This window comes from Mauremys mutica, chromosome 9, assembly GCF_020497125.1.
Source record: "Mauremys mutica isolate MM-2020 ecotype Southern chromosome 9, ASM2049712v1, whole genome shotgun sequence".
Taxonomy (NCBI): domain Eukaryota; kingdom Metazoa; phylum Chordata; order Testudines; family Geoemydidae; genus Mauremys; species Mauremys mutica.
Genome location: NC_059080.1, coordinates 57,433,966 through 57,450,616, shown reverse-complemented (window position 1 = coordinate 57,450,616; position 16,651 = coordinate 57,433,966). Strand labels below are relative to the sequence as shown.

At 50.1% G+C, this 16,651-nt stretch overlaps 1 protein-coding gene across 1 annotated transcript in view; it reads right to left on the bottom strand.

Annotated features, from left to right (window-relative positions):
* Positions 1-1,012: 1,012 nt before the first annotated feature.
* MYO7B (myosin VIIB) overlaps positions 1,013-16,651 on the bottom strand; it is an 83,934-nt gene continuing 68,295 nt past the window's right edge. Inside the window, exons 41-49 of the mRNA XM_045030719.1 lie at positions 12,135-12,240; positions 11,565-11,678; positions 10,325-10,412; positions 9,028-9,134; positions 8,514-8,699; positions 6,839-6,955; positions 5,928-6,011; positions 4,670-4,789; positions 1,013-2,863 (exon numbers count right to left, since the gene is read on the bottom strand). Of these exons, the coding sequence (XP_044886654.1) occupies positions 2,774-2,863; positions 4,670-4,789; positions 5,928-6,011; positions 6,839-6,955; positions 8,514-8,699; positions 9,028-9,134; positions 10,325-10,412; positions 11,565-11,678; positions 12,135-12,240 (1,012 nt within the window). The 3' untranslated portion in view covers positions 1,013-2,773. The remainder of the gene's footprint in view (positions 2,864-4,669; positions 4,790-5,927; positions 6,012-6,838; positions 6,956-8,513; positions 8,700-9,027; positions 9,135-10,324; positions 10,413-11,564; positions 11,679-12,134; positions 12,241-16,651) is intronic.

The following is a 16,651-nucleotide window of genomic DNA, read 5'->3' as shown; positions in this document are numbered from 1 at the left end:
TAAAACCTGAGTCCTTTGGATCTACACCTCTGACGTGACCCAGGGTGAATCATTCAGTAACTCCAAGGATTAGCCACATTCCTATTTCAGAATTGTGATGATATTATAAATCCCACATTGGCAGGGACAACTAGCCTGTTCTGTGGCACCTGAAGGACAGACAAGTAATTAAGGATTAGATACATATCCAGGCTGGGTGGTTCCTATAAAGGAAGGAGTGCAGAGCAATAGGGGCAGGAGATCCAGGAGGGAGGAGTTTGGAACTTCCTCTCTGGGAAAGGAACCACAGAGGGGCCTGCTGGAAGTATCTAGCCTGGGATTGTCCCTGAAGGGAGAGGGTAGTTGGAGAGAAGGAGACTCCTACAGCAGGTCTGGGAGCAGAGAGAGACTCCAGGGAAAAAGCCCTGAGAGTTAACAGCTCGTGAGAAACTGGACCTCCAAGGAGAAAGTTCTGGGAGGCCTTGCTCAGTAATGAAGTGGAGAACTCTGCAGAGCCCGGGAGATGAGTGAAGAATCTGCAGAAGATTGAGCCCAGGATTTTCATTCCTCTGTGTTTTGAGTTGGAACGTTGTTACCCAAGAAGGGATGGGACTCTTGGTGTGACCTGGCCATAGGACTAAGTCACCACGCAGAGCACCAGAGTCTGGAGGAAGGTGAGGTGGAGGGGCTGCAGTGCTGGGTCTTGCCATGAGGAGGTTCTTCAGGAGGGTGAGTCTATGACAAGAATGTTTTGCTGAAACATTTTTGATCAAGCTGGTTAGAGGGTGATGTATTCATCAATGCTCTAGTGCAGTGGAGGCACTGCTGTTGTGTCTGACAGATGTCATGTAGCTAGGTTGGACTCCGGCTCTCAGTGTTGAATGGTATGCTGTAGTAATGCAGAGGTAGTATAAGCTATTGGAGAGGTTTTCAGATTATACTGAGGTTGGGAGAGCACTCGCCAGACTTTTGTGGAAGAAAGAAACCACGTCGTCATCACTGATCTGCAACAGTTTATTTAAAAACAGGAAACAGAATAGTTTGGCTGCAAAGATTTCAGTACAGAGTCAATGTATAAAACATTTCTCAGATACTACATCTAATTAAATTGAATTCAAAGGTATGATGTCAGCATTAACACCTTGACATTGGTAGTCTCAAAGCATCCATTGCTGGCAATGGACATTGCATTGGGAATATCTGACTGGTCGCAAAAAGATCAACTATTCTGAAAAGTGTGGCACTCATTTAGATGCATAGAGATATTGAGGCCCTATTCTCTCTTCAGTGCATGTACAATCCTCCCATTAATGGCTGTGTTGCACACAGACGTCCAGGGGACAACGAAGCCCATTGTCCATACATTGGCAAACTAGAACGAGAGATTCAACAGCACTGCTTTTCCAGCACTGTCAAACCATGCCTCAAGGAACTTGGTGTAAATGCACTAAAAGCACCACATGTCACTGTGGTCACAGGAGGGTGGTTCTGATTTGGGAAGGACAAGTATTTGCTCTTCTAGTACTGGAAAGCAGTGTAGGAGCAAGGTTACCTCCCAGGCTTTTTGAACTCTGAGCAGTTCTTATTGTGAGAAAGTTCTCTCTTGCTGACAGGAGTTGTCTATGGAGGAGCATGTGATGAACAAACTCTGAATCAGGCTTTACCATTCAAGCTGTCTGCCAAACAGGAAGTTGGAGAAAGATCAAGAGAAATGAAAACCAATAAAATTAACCAATTGGAATTCTGTCTCCTGAAAGAATGTCTACATAGCTCCATGTTAGGAGCACTTCATTAGAGCAGGAAAATGGCTCTTTCAAAAGAGTTCTGTGTGTTATAGGCTCAGTCCTGTGCAACACTGACTCACATTGAGGAGTATTTATAGGGAGCTGTCAGTGTAAGGGTGCAGAATCAGTCCTTAATAACAGCCTGAATAAGTGTGTGTTCATGCATATTGGGGAGCACTCTGCTGTTTCCTTATGAAAAAGAAAGGCTGGGGGACACCCAGGTGCAGTTACCAAAGGGGACACAAAAGGAAGTGCACTAGCTCACAATTTATCTAAGGCAACAAGACAGCAGACAATAACCATGTTATAGCAGAAATGGTTCTTCCCTTCTGCAAAGCCCAGTATGGCTTACCAGCCTGAGCTGTCCAGGAGCGATGCAGTTTCTCCCATAATAGCAGAATAGGATGGCTATTACTAGAGTATGCTAATGCTAGAAGACTGAAGAAAAGCAGCCTCTCGCTTTTTGAAAAATTTCTCCGTTTTTCTACCATTGAATATTTTACTGAAATGCTTGGCTTTTCCTCCACTCTTGGAACCTCTCCGTTGTGTTGAAAAAGTAACATTATCTCTCTCTTTGACAGAGACACTCAGGAAGCTTGTGCAGTTGGTGGGAGTATACTGAATGATGTGCCCTTATGTTGCTAGGAGGAAGGAATTGGAGGGGCATGTCCCTGTCAGAATGGAGGACACCATAATAGAGCCGAAGAGGTTTTCAGAGTGCTTTTTCATGTATTAATTGAGGGCCATGTCCAGGTTGAAATCCAGGAAAACACTGCGATGTTTATAATCCATATTGAATTTGTCCATTGGGCCTAGGACAGGAGAGCTTAAAATGTTAGCTAGCGTGTGCTCATTCATGCTTCCCCTGTGGCAGTACTTTACCAGCGTGGCTTACTGAAGAATGGGTGTGATTAGAGGGTTAATTGGCAGGACCAGTGTTAAAAGGGGTTTTGGTCTGGGATATGAAATGGAGGCTGTTTGGCACAGGTATGAATCGCAGGCTTCTACCCTCAGGCAGGGAGGCGGGGATTCCTCTGCTTGTTCACAGCGTTCATTAGCAGCTGTACGTAGGATGTCAACAGGTCATCCATTTTGTAACCCTGTAGGCGAGAGAAACTTTAACCTAGTCTCTTGAAAAGAACTCCAGAAGGTGCCAGCTGGCAACATGAGTTGTTATTCCCCAAGCAGTGTGCCCTCTGTACCTGTTCCTTATGTCTACCTCCTCTCCCAGTTCGTAACGTCATTCAGATAATTCTTTCCCATGTCTCCAGTTGGTGAGTCCTCAGATACCACAGTAGCACTATTGAAAGCAGTGCTGCCTACACTGCAAGAAGCCATATGATCCCTGGTCCAGTGATCAAACAGGGTTGGTTTGTAGTGGTTTAGCAAACTAATGTTTTACACTGTGGGCTGCCATCTTGTGTTTCAGAATCTCAGCTTTCATATACAAGTCACTAGTCCTTACATTTGCCAAGGTAATCTTAACAATACGAGCCCTTATAAACCCATGCAGTGATACCTGCCTGGGTCTTGCAGACAGCCTGAAACAAGACTTCTGGGAGAAATGGGACTGCCCCATTCATTTAAGTGGATCATTGACTCTGAAATCTAATGACAAGGTCTCAGTACTGCTAACCATTTTGCTGCTGATCAAAACATGCCAGAAAAGGACGATCATATTTAGAATCCCATGAAATTCTTTTTTTTTATAAATTACCTTTCAGGATTTTTGTGTTATGTTATGACAGCAGCAAAGAGTCCTGTGGCACCTTATAGACTAACAGACGTATTGGAGCATGAGCTTTCGTGGGTGAATACCCACTTTGTCAGATGCATGTGTTATGACATGTGTTATGACACTTACCAGGAGGGGGAGGAAGCCCTAGGGAGGGGTCACAACACCACTCACTCAAATTTGACCCAGCTGCCCTCCCTGGTCACAATGGAGGGTTGACTAGGACAAACCTGAGCCGCACTGCAACTCCATGCACCAGGTCACAATGCCTGGAGTGGGGAGCTTGGCCCAGCCCCCTGGGACAGGAGCCACCACTGCGGGATGTGGGGTTTTTTATATATTGATTTTCATTTTATTTTGTATTTGAGAAAAGCACGGGGCTGTAATTGTATTACAAAGATCTAGGTGAGTGGAGTCTCATTTTGGTGTCTTGGGGAGGGGAAGCTTGGTTTGCTGGCAGAACAGGGGCAAGTGCTACTTTTTTCCCTTCACTTTGGCTTCAACCCATCACTCACTCTTCCACTGCAGCTGATGCCATAGAGCACCAACCTGCTTCTGACCCGCGAGACAGTTGGTCAGTAAAGCTGGAAGAACAATTACTGTTTTTGCAGGGAGTGAGAAGAAAGCTCTTGTTACCTTCATCGAGCCTGAAGCCAGCCATGGCAGGAAGCAATGTGCTTGTGACAGAGGGCTAGGTCTAAAGGCCTGAGTCAGCACTCTTCACAGCAGCCCCACTCAGGCAAAGTGGATTGGAGCTGACTATGCAAGGCGGTGCCTAATTTGTGGGTGGGGCAGGGCAGAAAGGCCAATTAGCCCTTAGCCAAAAGCCCCCAAATAGGCACGTGAAGGAAGAGCACAGGGGGGAAGCAGGCAGTAAGAGGGAGTGAGAGATTGCTCTCCTCTGCTTGGGAACCAGCCTAGGCATCCTGTGAAGATGGTGGGATGCAACTGTAAATAAACTGCCCAGGGTGTTGAATCAGCAAAAGGGTCTCTGTAATTTGTGGATTGAGACAGGCAGAACGAAAGCGGCCCTGTTACACTGTATCCTTCCTTTTCTGGCTGTTTTCATGTACATCAGCATCCTTACACCAGGTATCTGTGATGCTTATAGACATAAGAAGAAAGGGAAAACTGAGGAGGAGAACATGTATGGGACAGTGAGGCTCCTCACCAGAGATGTCTCGCACAGAATCCGGCTTCCCCGCACCAGGTTCCCAATTGTCATGTGGAAGTATGTGCTGCCACTGCTCCAGTTCGAGATTTTATTAAAGGGGTAAACTGTTAAGATGTCCTGCAGGCAGAAAGAGACATAAATAACCAAACAGTGCAACAATTTGGAAGGAAAACAGCTTGTGCTGGGTTAGAGAAAGCACTCCAGTAAGGCAAGTGTATCCTTTCATCTCCTAGCGCTTTCTGTTAGGGACTGGCACACAGCTGTTGAATTCAGCTCATGCCCCAAACGGCAGTGCAACATAATCCTCCCTGCCTGCACAGAGCAGCTGATCCCTGAGGTTTTGGGTTTTTGGAAGGCTGTTCACTGTTAGCCTTTCCCATGCCATGCTGCTGCTTACGTTAGTAGCCATTAAGCCATTGGATACACCAGTGCCTTTATTTTTTGTAAAAAGCAACATGGTGACATTCACAATAAGAATTTATAGGGTATGTTTTACACTGCGGCTGGTCCAGGTCAGCTGAATTGGGCTCCGGCTGTGGGGCTATAAAATTGCAGTGAAGATGTTTGGGCTTGGGCTGCAGCCCAGGCTCTGGGACCCTTTCCCTACGTGGGGGTCTCTGAGCCTTTACTCCAGCCCAAGTATCTACAGTGCAATTTTATAGCCCTGCAGCCCAAATCACCTGAGCAGGGCCAGCCACAGGTCAGTTGCAGTGTAGACATGGCCCTATTCTGCAGGCTTGATAGAGCTAACTACACTGACAGGCCTACACTCTGATTACCTGTCTCTTTCCATCCTAGGTATTTGCTGTCCTGTAGACAACTCAGCTTTCCTGCTACTAATTCCCGAAAGCTGGTTCCTTACTATCCGTTCCATCCACTTGGCCATACTCCTTCAGTTGGGGATTGCTCCTTCCTCATCACATAGCCTTCTTGCCACCACTCCCCTTTACTGCTGCCATTAGGTCTTTCCTTTCCCGGGCAGAGATTGCTTGTAGCAATTGCCTGAATTATTTTGGAACAGCAGCTCTAATCCCAAGCGGTGATTTTGGGGACAACCCATCCTTCAGTTTCCCAGAACAAATGGATAGGGGCTCTGTTTGTCTCCTAAGGTCCAAGTAGAAGGTCCTATCCCTTGTTCCTTAATGGGCCCGGCCAGTGAGAGGATCCCTCGTTAGAGCTGCCAAGCTGAGGTAGCCTGCATTTCCCACAGAGCCAGACTGCAGCCTCCCCGAGGCACTGGAGAAGTGACTTTTACCTTGGTCTTGGGGTGTATTAGCGAGACTCCTTGCTTGTTGACTGCAATCAGTATGATGTCTGGGAAACTTGGCTCGGAGGTTTGCTGGTGATCAGGAACAAAATAAGAGAGTGTTTGTGGGGAGGTGAATGAAGATTCCTATTAATCGCAGAGAGACCTTCAACTTTCCCCAATGTTGTTTACTGTCACTATCAAATTAACACTGAGGCAACAAGCTCAGAAAGTGCCATGCAACCATTACCAAGGGTGACTGTTCTGAGACCATACTGAAGACTTGCACAATGGCTGTTTAAAGGCAGATCTAGTTTGCTAGCTCTGGGCTATCAGGCAGTAGTTCTCTCTCTTTGGTTTGCGGCACACCCTTCCTGGTACTGCACAAACCAAAATGTGTTGAGGGCTTAGGGAGGCACCTACATGATCATGGGGCTCCAAAGAATATATAATGCTGCAGCCGACCCCAGTCACCGAACACATCCCCCTGTGCTCCTCTCTGCACTGGTTCCTACCAACCAAGAATTCAGTTCAAGCACCCCCATGGGGAGTGGCCCTGTAGACCTGAGGGGGCACCTCTCCCTGTGCTACCATGGCCCCCTGTGACAATTATGTTTCACTGGAACAAGAGTGGTGAACAGGACAGAGGAGTTTCATGAGCCAAAGCTCTCCCAGGAGCTGGAACTAGACCACTGACTCGCTCCCACAAGAGGGCCGGGACCACGAACCTCACCGCGTGGAAGGAAATGAGTTTTGCTTTCCTTCACTAATGTGTTCCCACAGTCTCTCCCCCTCTCTTGCAGGTGGCAGGAGGGGTGGGGGCTGGAATAGCTTCCCATTTGGCAGATGAGCACACCCCACCTGGTGCTCCCCTGGCAGAACCATTAGTGCACGCGGAATGAGAAGCCGGCTAGACACACCTTCACTTCGAAGAAGGCTGACCCAAACGTGGGCCACCGGTGGATCAGCTTCAAGAAGGCAACCTTGGCCTCGTCCACTGTTTTGCCCTCGTGTTTGCTGTAGGTGCTGATGATATTCTGTATAGAAAAGGGACACGTGCACCCCAGTGAGTGACGGAGTGGGGGCAGGCTTTCTCCCACCCAGGGTTTGTCCTGCAGACATTTACTCACCCATCGCACTGCAGGATCAGTCACGTAGCCACATCACCCCAAGGCAGCAAGGGGCACCTATGCCTGCAGGAATGGGGGAGCCCCGGGGTCTCCTGCAGCTGCCACGAGGAAGGAAGGTGGAAATCTCCCAGCAGCTCCCCTTACACAGGTTCCTGCCCTGGACTCCAGCAATGGGAACTGAAGATCCTCCCAGACCAGCAGCTCCTCACCAGGCCTGAGTGAAGGTCACCTGGCACAGCAGCTTCCCTAGCTGGGCCTCCAGGCAGCACAGTGGAAAACAACACCCCGGGCTCCCAGTTCTCCTCCTCCCCTGGGCTGGGGCAGAGAAAGTGAAGCTCATGTAGGGAGGGGGAGGGGGAGCTCCCAGCAGTTCCTGTCTGTCCTCTCTCCAGGGGGCTGGATGAGACCCTGCAGAAGCAGGTGCCCTAGAGGGGGTGGCTGAGTCAGGTGGGAGTCAAACACAGGGGAACTGTTGCCTCCACAAGCAAGTCTCACCTGCCCTATACAAATGGGTAGGACAAGCTGTGCCCTGGCACCTCTTGGCAGGGAAGCAGAGGGTGTGTGCATTGACAAGCAGCCATCCAACCCTTCTGTCTGCCTGGTGGGGCTGAGGGGTCTTTGTCCTGTTTGTTATGAATTGCGCAGAAGTGTGTCTACTGCCTCTGGCTGCTACATGATAACTGGCTACCCATGAAAGGCTGATTATGTGAACCGGCTTTGATGTGGATGAAGTTAACCCTCAAATCCAATGACATTTCCTAACTGCGTGTCCGTCTGTCCGTCCATCCAGCCGTGGTAGACACGGAAAATGGAGAGGTCTAGGGTCACAGGCACCAACTTTTGTTGGTGCTGGTGGGTGCTTGTGCCCCCTGCCCCTACTCTGCCCACCCCCTGCCCCTATTGGATCCCTTCCCAAATCCCCGTCCTGGCCCTGCCTCTTCCCCAAGTGGGCCACGTTCCTCCCGCTCCCGCCCCCCCCCAGGCTTGCCATGCAAAACAGCTGCTTCGCGGCGCAAGTGCTGGGAGAGGGGGGGGGAGAAGCAGGACGTGGTGGCCCACTCGGGAGGAGGCGGAGCGGAGGCAGAGGTGAGCTGGGGTGGGGGGGCAGGGTGGGGAGTTGCCTGTGGGTGCTCCACACCCACCAATTTTTCCCCATGGGTGCTCCAGCCCCAGAGCACCCACGGAGTCGACGCCTGTATCTAGGGTGGTCTCTGAGATGACTACACAGCTCAGCGTAGCAGCTCTGGGGACACAGGCACATGTCAGAGGATTATTTAGAGGATGCAAAATCTGGCTATAAGCAGGAACAGGCTACGGCTGCAGTTTGAGCTGGTGGCCTGACTACCAGCTGGAGGAGCCATCCTGGCGCTCGCTCTCCCCGAGCTGGGCATGTACAAGAGTAGCCGCGGCAGCGTGAGGAGCAGGACCGGCTGGCTGCCTCCAGCACAGGTGTAGGGGCCTTTACCTTCTTCCACTCCTCCAGAGCCATCGCTCGGATCAGATTGTCTGGCACCAACTCCTTCAGCATCCTGGGGATGGCTGCCTGCTGCGATCGGTCCTTGTCAAAACGGACCTTATAAATCAGCCCTGCTATCTGGACAGCTTCCTCTTTGGAGCACTTGTGATACCCTCGCAGATACTTGGGCAGCTCCTGGAAGGCATAAGCAGTGAATCTGTGCAGAATGGTCTGGAGCCAATACAGGCCAAGCCAGGCAGAGACTGTGACATGGAGATGCAGGCCTCACAGATCAAGCCCCCGGAAAAGTCCAGCCCTGAAAGGTAAATTTATATTTGACAGATGCCAAATTGATTAGTATGTGTTTTAAAATCGGTCTGTGCCCCTGGAGCTATGATGGTGGCTGCCCTGTCTGAGCTGGAGAAATAAGTACTCCGGTGGGCTTGGTTTCTCCACTATATCGCCCTGATCACATTGCATGACATGAGTTCCTTTACTGGCCGTTCCCTAGAGACGTAGTTACCTGGTGGTAATGAAAGATGGAGTCAGCCTTCAGGTCTTTCCCGGGAGTTACAGTCAGCCATAGCTTCCTCATGAAGTACACCTGGTAAGCCACAGCCACAGCAACCCCTACAGGAACAACAACATTGTCAGTGCTCCCCCGGTCATCCTCTAAGGAACTGTAGCCCTTTTGGGTCAATGCTTCTGTCCCCTGAGGCCAGTTCTGATGGGTCCACATGGCTCCGGGCTACTGTACTTTGTAGGTTTGATTTATTTTTAGAAATAATGTTAAAGATACTGGCAAATGAAGCCTGCACTATTGTTACTGTCAGTCGCTGTAGTTTTACAATGGGAGCGAGCTGATGCGATGGAGGGAAGGGAATGATAGTCCCATGGGTACACTGCTTCGTGGAGTGGCAAGAAATGGCAGAGCTCCTTGGCTGTGTGTATTATGTCCGGATCCTAACCCATCACAGTGAGCAATTCCTGTCACCTCTCCTACCAAGCATTCACTGGCAGCTGCCTTTGTGAGAGGAGATGCTGATGTTAGGTGCCTGTATTTGACCCCTCTGGCCTGATGTTCCGAGTGCTAGCGGCCACATCTCCTGGTAGCCCCAAGTCAACAGGCTTGGCTGCTCAGCGCTCCAGACAACGGGGCCCCAGGTATCTCCAAACGAGCAACTGAGTTAGTGGTAACATTTGGCAATTTTGACCCCAGTTCTTTGGAGAAATTAGCAAGAAGAGTGGGTGGAATTTGAGTTCCACCCAAATTTAGAACTACAAGCTTAAGTGGGGGAGGGGGAGAATTATAATCAGATTTAACCCCATAAATGCTTTCCCTAAACAATACAACAAGATAACATGGGCTCAGATATTAAATTGGCTGCCAGAATAATCCATGTAACAAGCTGCTAATGAAGCAAAGAACTGAATTATATTGAGAGCCTGTGTAATATTTGATGTGTGTAGCTGGTGACATTGGGTCTGGCAATGCACGAGTCCCAGACTGTAACTTGCAATCATCAGATCCATGAGTCAGCACATTACAGATGCAGAAACTCAAAGGTATCAAAGTCAGCCACCACTACCCATATACAGACCAGTTCCAGTGTCTTTAACAGCCCTGTCCTGGCCGCCCCAGGTCAGCTGGTTCCTAGTACCATGGCAAGCGACACCAATGATGCACACGAACACCACGCCAGAAATGGGTTTTACCAGCACACCAATCAGACGTTCACAAAGGATTAACAGATCCTGCTTTTCACCCTCTACTCTGCTACAGCTTAACACAGCCACCAAGGGTAGATCCCTTTCCTTACCATCTTTCCCTGGCTTGTTCTTCCGAGTCCAGTCAGTAACCTGCCGTAAGGAGTCAAAGAAGTAGTCGGCCTCATTCTGACTGATCACCTGCAAGACGCAGAGCAATGGGAGGAAGGAAATTGCATCACCCAGAGACGGTGAAGGTCAATATGGCCTGAACTGTCCCTGCCAACAGTACAGACAGTGAAAGCACAGGCATGGAAGGGAAGGATCAGAGGCAAAGGGAAATGAGGAGACATTTTTGGGGGGAGTAGGGGAAAGGCTAATGGAAGTGTCCTTCTCTCATTGGAGTTTTACCTGGTTTATTCTTTTCTTCCCTCCAACCTGGCTGCTTGCCCTTAACACAGATGGAAGCTGCCTACCCTGTTCTCCGCCAGCTCCTGCTGCTGCAATATTGGCAGACACAGGGCTCCTCTCCCCTGGAGCTCAGTGCTTTGCAGACTAGCTGTTGCTCCTGGTGCACAGAGGTTAAATGGCACCAGAAGGAGAGGGAAGATCTGCTGGACTGTCAGTGCCAAGAGCCTTGCTTCTGCTTGAGCCAGAGAGGCTTTTGGGGGGTGAGCTAATTCAAGGGCGGTATTGAACACCCACCATCACTATGGAAGCCAGCTGGAGTTACATGCCAACACCTTGCAGGGTCTGACCCTAAGCATGAAAAGGATCTGAACAGAGCAGTGTGCAGTAAGTGATCTTTCTCCTCCCGATACAGGAGTGTGGTCCTCAATGTTCTCCCCTGCTGTTCCCAACTACTCCTCTTCACATAGGGATGTTACCCACAGAGACCACAGGTCCTAAACCACCTTGCACCTTCATGGAGTCAGGGACACATAGGGCTGGAAGGGACCTCGGAAGGCCTTCAAGGATCAAGTAAACCTAGACCATCCCTAATAGGTGTTTGTTCAACCTGTTCTTAAACCTCCAGTGATGGGGGAATTCCACAATCTTCCTTGGAAACCTATTCTAGTGCTTAACTATCCTCATAGCTAGAGAGTTTTTCCTAATATCTAACCTAAATCTCCCTTGCTGCAGAGTAAACCCATTGCTACTACTACCTTCAGTGGACATGGAGAACAACTGATCACCATCCTCTGTATAACAGCCCTTAACATATTTGATGACTTATCAGCTCCCCCCTCCATCCTCTTCTCTCCAGACTAACCATGCCTAGTCTTTTTAGCTTTTCCTCATAGGTCAGGCTTCCCTGCCATGCTCCATCCTAGGGCACCTGAGCAGAGTTACCTTGTCTGCGATCTTGACAAAGAGGCTGAATCCTTCCCAGGAGCTCAGCTGCAGTTTGGAGGCAATGGTCTGACACAGGTTCCGGATTCTGGTGTTTGTTCCCACCTCAAACACCTAAAACATAACAGAGGCCCTGATGGAATGCACTAGGAAGAAAGGGGTGCTTAGAGGCAACAGATTCAGCTGCGCTGACAATTCAGAACTCTCTGTGGGTCTAGGTCAGTGGTGGGCAACCTACAGCCCGCAGGCCATCTGGGTAATCCGCTGGCAGGCTGTGAGACAGCTTGTTTACATTGACTGACCGTCCGCAGGCACAGCCCCCCGTCCCCCCTGCAACTCCCAGTGGCCGCCGTTCACTGTTCCCAGCCAATGGGAGCAGCGGATTACCCTGATGGGCTGCGTGCGGCCCGTGGGCCACAGGTTGCACACCACTGGTCTAGGTAGATCTTATGAACCAAATGAAGAGTCTGATTCAGCCACTGTTCTGCACACAGCAGCACCATACTCCATTGAAATGTGGCCCAACATGAATCAAATAAGTCAAGGGTGGGAAAAAGAGGGAGTTCTCACCTGCTCTGTATTGTTAGGGAAGGAAACCTTGTGTGAGATCTTGGTGATGTTCTGCTGGATGGCCTCCACCTCCACGTTATGGGGAGCCCACTTCCGAGAGCCGCTCCTGGAAAACAAGAACCCAAGGCACTTCAGAGCTGGGCATTCACTCATCCCCCTGGGGATCTGCAGAGTGAGATTAAACTGAAGCAGAGACCCCAGCACTCTGGCTTTGGGAAAGGAGAGTTTCCCACTCCATCTCTGGCCCTAAAGCATGTTAAATATATTAACAGAGCAAGGATGTGCGGGTTGATTGGAGCATCCATTAAAAAGCCATTCTACTCTGCAAAGTGGCTAGATAAAAATGACATTTGTGTGTATTCGGCATCCTAGCTCCTTTCTTTAATGGCTAACATAATTTTTTCCTCCTGTTTGCGAGACAATGGTGAGAGAGAGAGATTCTATTCTGCTTCACACATCGTCAAAAGAATTTAACTGAGATTCCAATGCAGAATCTTTAAAACAGCTGACGATGCAGGTGCCAGTAAGCTCCCAGCTTGGAAGGGCTGTTAGAAGCATTATGTTTTTACCTGTCAGCTGAGCAGGGTTGGGGTAGAAGTGTATTCCACGATGCCAATTTCAGAGTCACACTGCAGGTAGAGCTACACTTTAAGGTAAGGGGAGCTGGGTCTGACTCAGTCCAGACCTCAACAGAGGCACAGGAGGGACAAAGCTAGCCCATTACTCTAGGGTGCTGCTATTTTCTCTGTTTCCTGCACTTTGTGGAGTAGCTCAGGTAGTGGGGAGAAGTGGGGCAGACCAGGCTTGCTGTGGCCAGCCAGATCAATGAGGAAGCGTGGGATGGGGGGACCCAGAGTGACTAAGAGAAGAATTTGGCCTGGCCTCTGACCCAGCGAACGGAGTTATTCTGGTGTTTTTAAAACCTCATTTCTTCTAATTTAGTAAAAAGGGAATTTCAGTTAAGGAGGGGAAAACCAAACCTAACATTTGCTTAACAGCACAGCTGTTGATACGAGCCAGCCATCTGAGCCTGTTCAGCTCACCAGGATTCAGTCATTCTTGCCTGGCTTAGAGTCAGACAGCAGCAGCACGAGGAAGAGGAGCAGCAGCAGCAACATTGGTCTGAGCTACAAGGGCCACTTCTCCCTGCATCCTGATCTAGGAAATCTCCCCTCCCTAGGGACCTAAGGGATGGGGAAAGAGGTACCATGGTTCAGGATCCCAAAAAGAGGACACTGCTGGAGCGGGAGGGAGCGAGGGGGTACTGGAGGGGTATATGTGAGTACTGGGAGGGGTACCTGGTGGGGGGGATACCTTGGGAGATGCTGGAGGAGGTATGTGGGGAGTGCCAGAGGGGTATATGTGAGTGTGGGGGGGATACCTCGGGAGATGCTGGAGGAGGTATGTGGGGAGTGCTGGAGGGGTATATGTGAGTGTGGGGGGGATACCTCGGGAGATGCTGGAGGAGGTATGTGGGGAGTGCTGGAGGGGTATGTGTGTGTACTGGGAGGGGTACCTGGGGAGGTGCTGGAGGGGTATGTGAGAGTACTGGGAGGAGTACCTAGGGGGGTGCTGGAGGAAGTATTTGGGGAGTGCTGGAGCGGTTCTTCATGAGTACTGGGAGGGGTACCTGGGGAGGTGCTGGAGCGGTTCTGTATGAGTACTGGGAGGGGGTATCTGGGGCCTCTCTCAAGGTGGTGGGGCAGCATCACTGTCCGTCATGGTGGCAGGTCAGCTGGTGCAGACCCAGAACGCAGCACCAGTCATCAGTTAGCACCTCCCTGCTGAGAACTAGAGCCTGGGTGGATGGGATCTGGCAGCTGCAAGGGACCACTCAGTTGCGGATGATGGGGAGGGACCAATCAGGATTGACTAGGTCTGCTCCCCAAAACACCCGGATATTACCTCTTATTTGAAAAATCCGCTGGGACAGAGTGTGGAGGATCAAACAAGAGGCAATGTCTGGGAAAGCCTGGATGTATGGTAACCCTAGGTGGGGAGGAAAGGTACCCTGAGCACCTGCTGGGACGCCGGCGCTGGTTTTCCCCACCCAGGAGCCATGGCAAGAAGATGCTGCCCTGGAGGACCAGAAGCCCAGCTCGGCTCCCCCTCCCCAGAGTTTAGGGGAGTCTTAGGAAGCCCACCTTCCCCATGGGCTGGTGGGAGAAGAATCAGCACTGACAGAGCAGACAGGCCATGGCGAGGGAAGAAGTGTCTGGCCATCTTTAACAGCAGGAGAAGAAACAGCCTCTGAAACATACACGCTCTGGGACCCCCCTCCCACTCTCTGGGCAACTTAATGGAGGCCGTCTTCATTTAATAGAAAGCTGCCTTTCCCGGCTAAAGAAACTCCGTCTAGCTGAGCAGTGCCCCGTGGAAGGATGGCACACTCTGTGACTCTGGGGGGAGGCAGGAGACTTTCAGTCCCCTCAGAAGACAAGGCAATGAATAGCTTTCCCGCCCTGGTGTTGGTCAGTAAATTTAAAGACAAATTCACTTTGCAGCAGCGTTTCCCCTAATTGTACAATGCCACCCACTGGGAGCGGGCAAAGCAGCCACGTTAGCATTCCGACTGAGTCTGGGCCAGAGAAGGCGGGGGAAGGGACTAGAGACGGGGGGAAGACAAGCTGGAAGATCTGCAGGGAGAAACAGTTGGGAAGAAAGTCTCTTTGGAACAAACAGCTGTAACAACCAGGGTCAGGATGAACTGGGGCTGGAGAGTGTGAGGATCTCACACCAGCCAGGAAAGGGGGAAGCTGTCTGACACTGGCAGGCCAGGCACCAGCTCTTGCCCAGGCTGCAGCCGTTCACTAAGAACTAACAAACTCATAGCTGGAGACCAGCCTCGTTCACCTATATGTTAGTTTTGCTCAAAATAGGTATTAGTCTTATAAGAATGTAGTTAGTGTTCAGACTCTATGAAATGCTTGTAAGTTGCAGCATGCATTAATCTCACTTGCAATGTCAGTATTCTGTGGTATAGGGAAATGTGTTATAACTTTGAAAATATTTGCCCTGAGCTTGTGATGAACCCCTTTCTCCTTGCTGCCCAGCTAGAAGGACTGTCAAAATCAGATGGGCCATCCAGGAGCATGCAATGCAAAGGGTTGGTTAATGGCCCTATCACACCTGGGAAATGCTACCTGCTCGGAAGCTCATCCTGTGGACTTGGGAGCTGAATGAAGGAAATAAAGTCACAGGAAAATTTTCCATCTTTTTGGCTGTTTGAATACTGACAGGGCCAGAGACTCTAAACTGAAGCCAGAGCTCCCCAAGGCTGTGTCTTGGGTCCGCCCTGAAAGATACTTTGAATTGACAGGTTACTACAACTCTGGCCCACTTAGGATTTAGACAGTAACTCATTGGTGTGTATATATTTGCTTGCTTTAACCTGTAAATAACTCATTTCTTTTTCCTAGTTAATAACCCTTTAGCTAGTTTATTACAGGATTGGCTACAGACGTTCTCTTTGGTGTAGAATCTAGGTGCCAGTTGATCTAAGGTCAGTGGGACTGGAAACAACCTGAATGTGGTGTGATTTTTTTTGGTGTAAGTGACCATTTGTCACTAAGTCAAATTTGTCTGGGTGGCAAGATAGACTGGAGAGTCTCCGAGGCCTGTTTGTGACTCCTTGGTGAGACTGTTATAGTGACCTAGGAGTTCACATTTGTTACTGGCTTGGTGTAATCTAATTATAGAACATCACATCAGATTGGGGTGTCTGCCCTGCTTTAGACAGTCTGCCCTCAGGCAGGCACTCACTGTCCTGAGCCACTCCAGAGAGTGAGACAATTAAACGTACGTATGTTCATATGGCGTGGAATACAGACGTGTCAAGCCACAGATCTGATTGACCCTGATGCCACAGCACCAGCTCGCTGCAGTGCCAGGTGCCAGGTCAGGTAACTCGGAGCAGCTCTGGAGAAAACCAGTGAGACCTTCCCCCTCAGCTCACCTGATCCCACCAGCTACTTCAGTTTCCATGACAGGCCCTTGTCACGTTCATGACACCAATCAAAAGAGGATTTCAGTCCCTCCCGCTTGTTGTATCTGGGCTTTGCTCTCAGCTCCTGTGGTTTTTCTGAGGGGCTCAGACGCAGAGGACAGACGCCTGCACCCACAGCAGTCCCCAGGGGGTTGCTAGTGCTCTGGGGCGATAAGGGAAGCAGACCAATGCTGACAACAATGCTCCTGCTAGAAAAGGGTGCATGTCAGGGTGAAGCAGGGCATGATCACAGCCCTGCTTCCCTCTCACAATGCATCAGCTTTTGGCTGCAGAGCAGGATTTCTGTACCTGCTGTATACCTAAGCACCCTGCCCCCTCCGTACACCAGAGGTATTATGAGCCTGATACCCTATTGCTCTGCCCCCATGTCACTCAGACCAGTGCAGAATGGGTGTAACTGTAACGCAACCCAGTGAGAATGAGGATTGCATTGGTGTAGATGACCAGGCAGCGGCAAGGTGAAAGGTACTGGTGCATCTGGCATCTCTATTGAGCAGGATGTGTGCTGCAT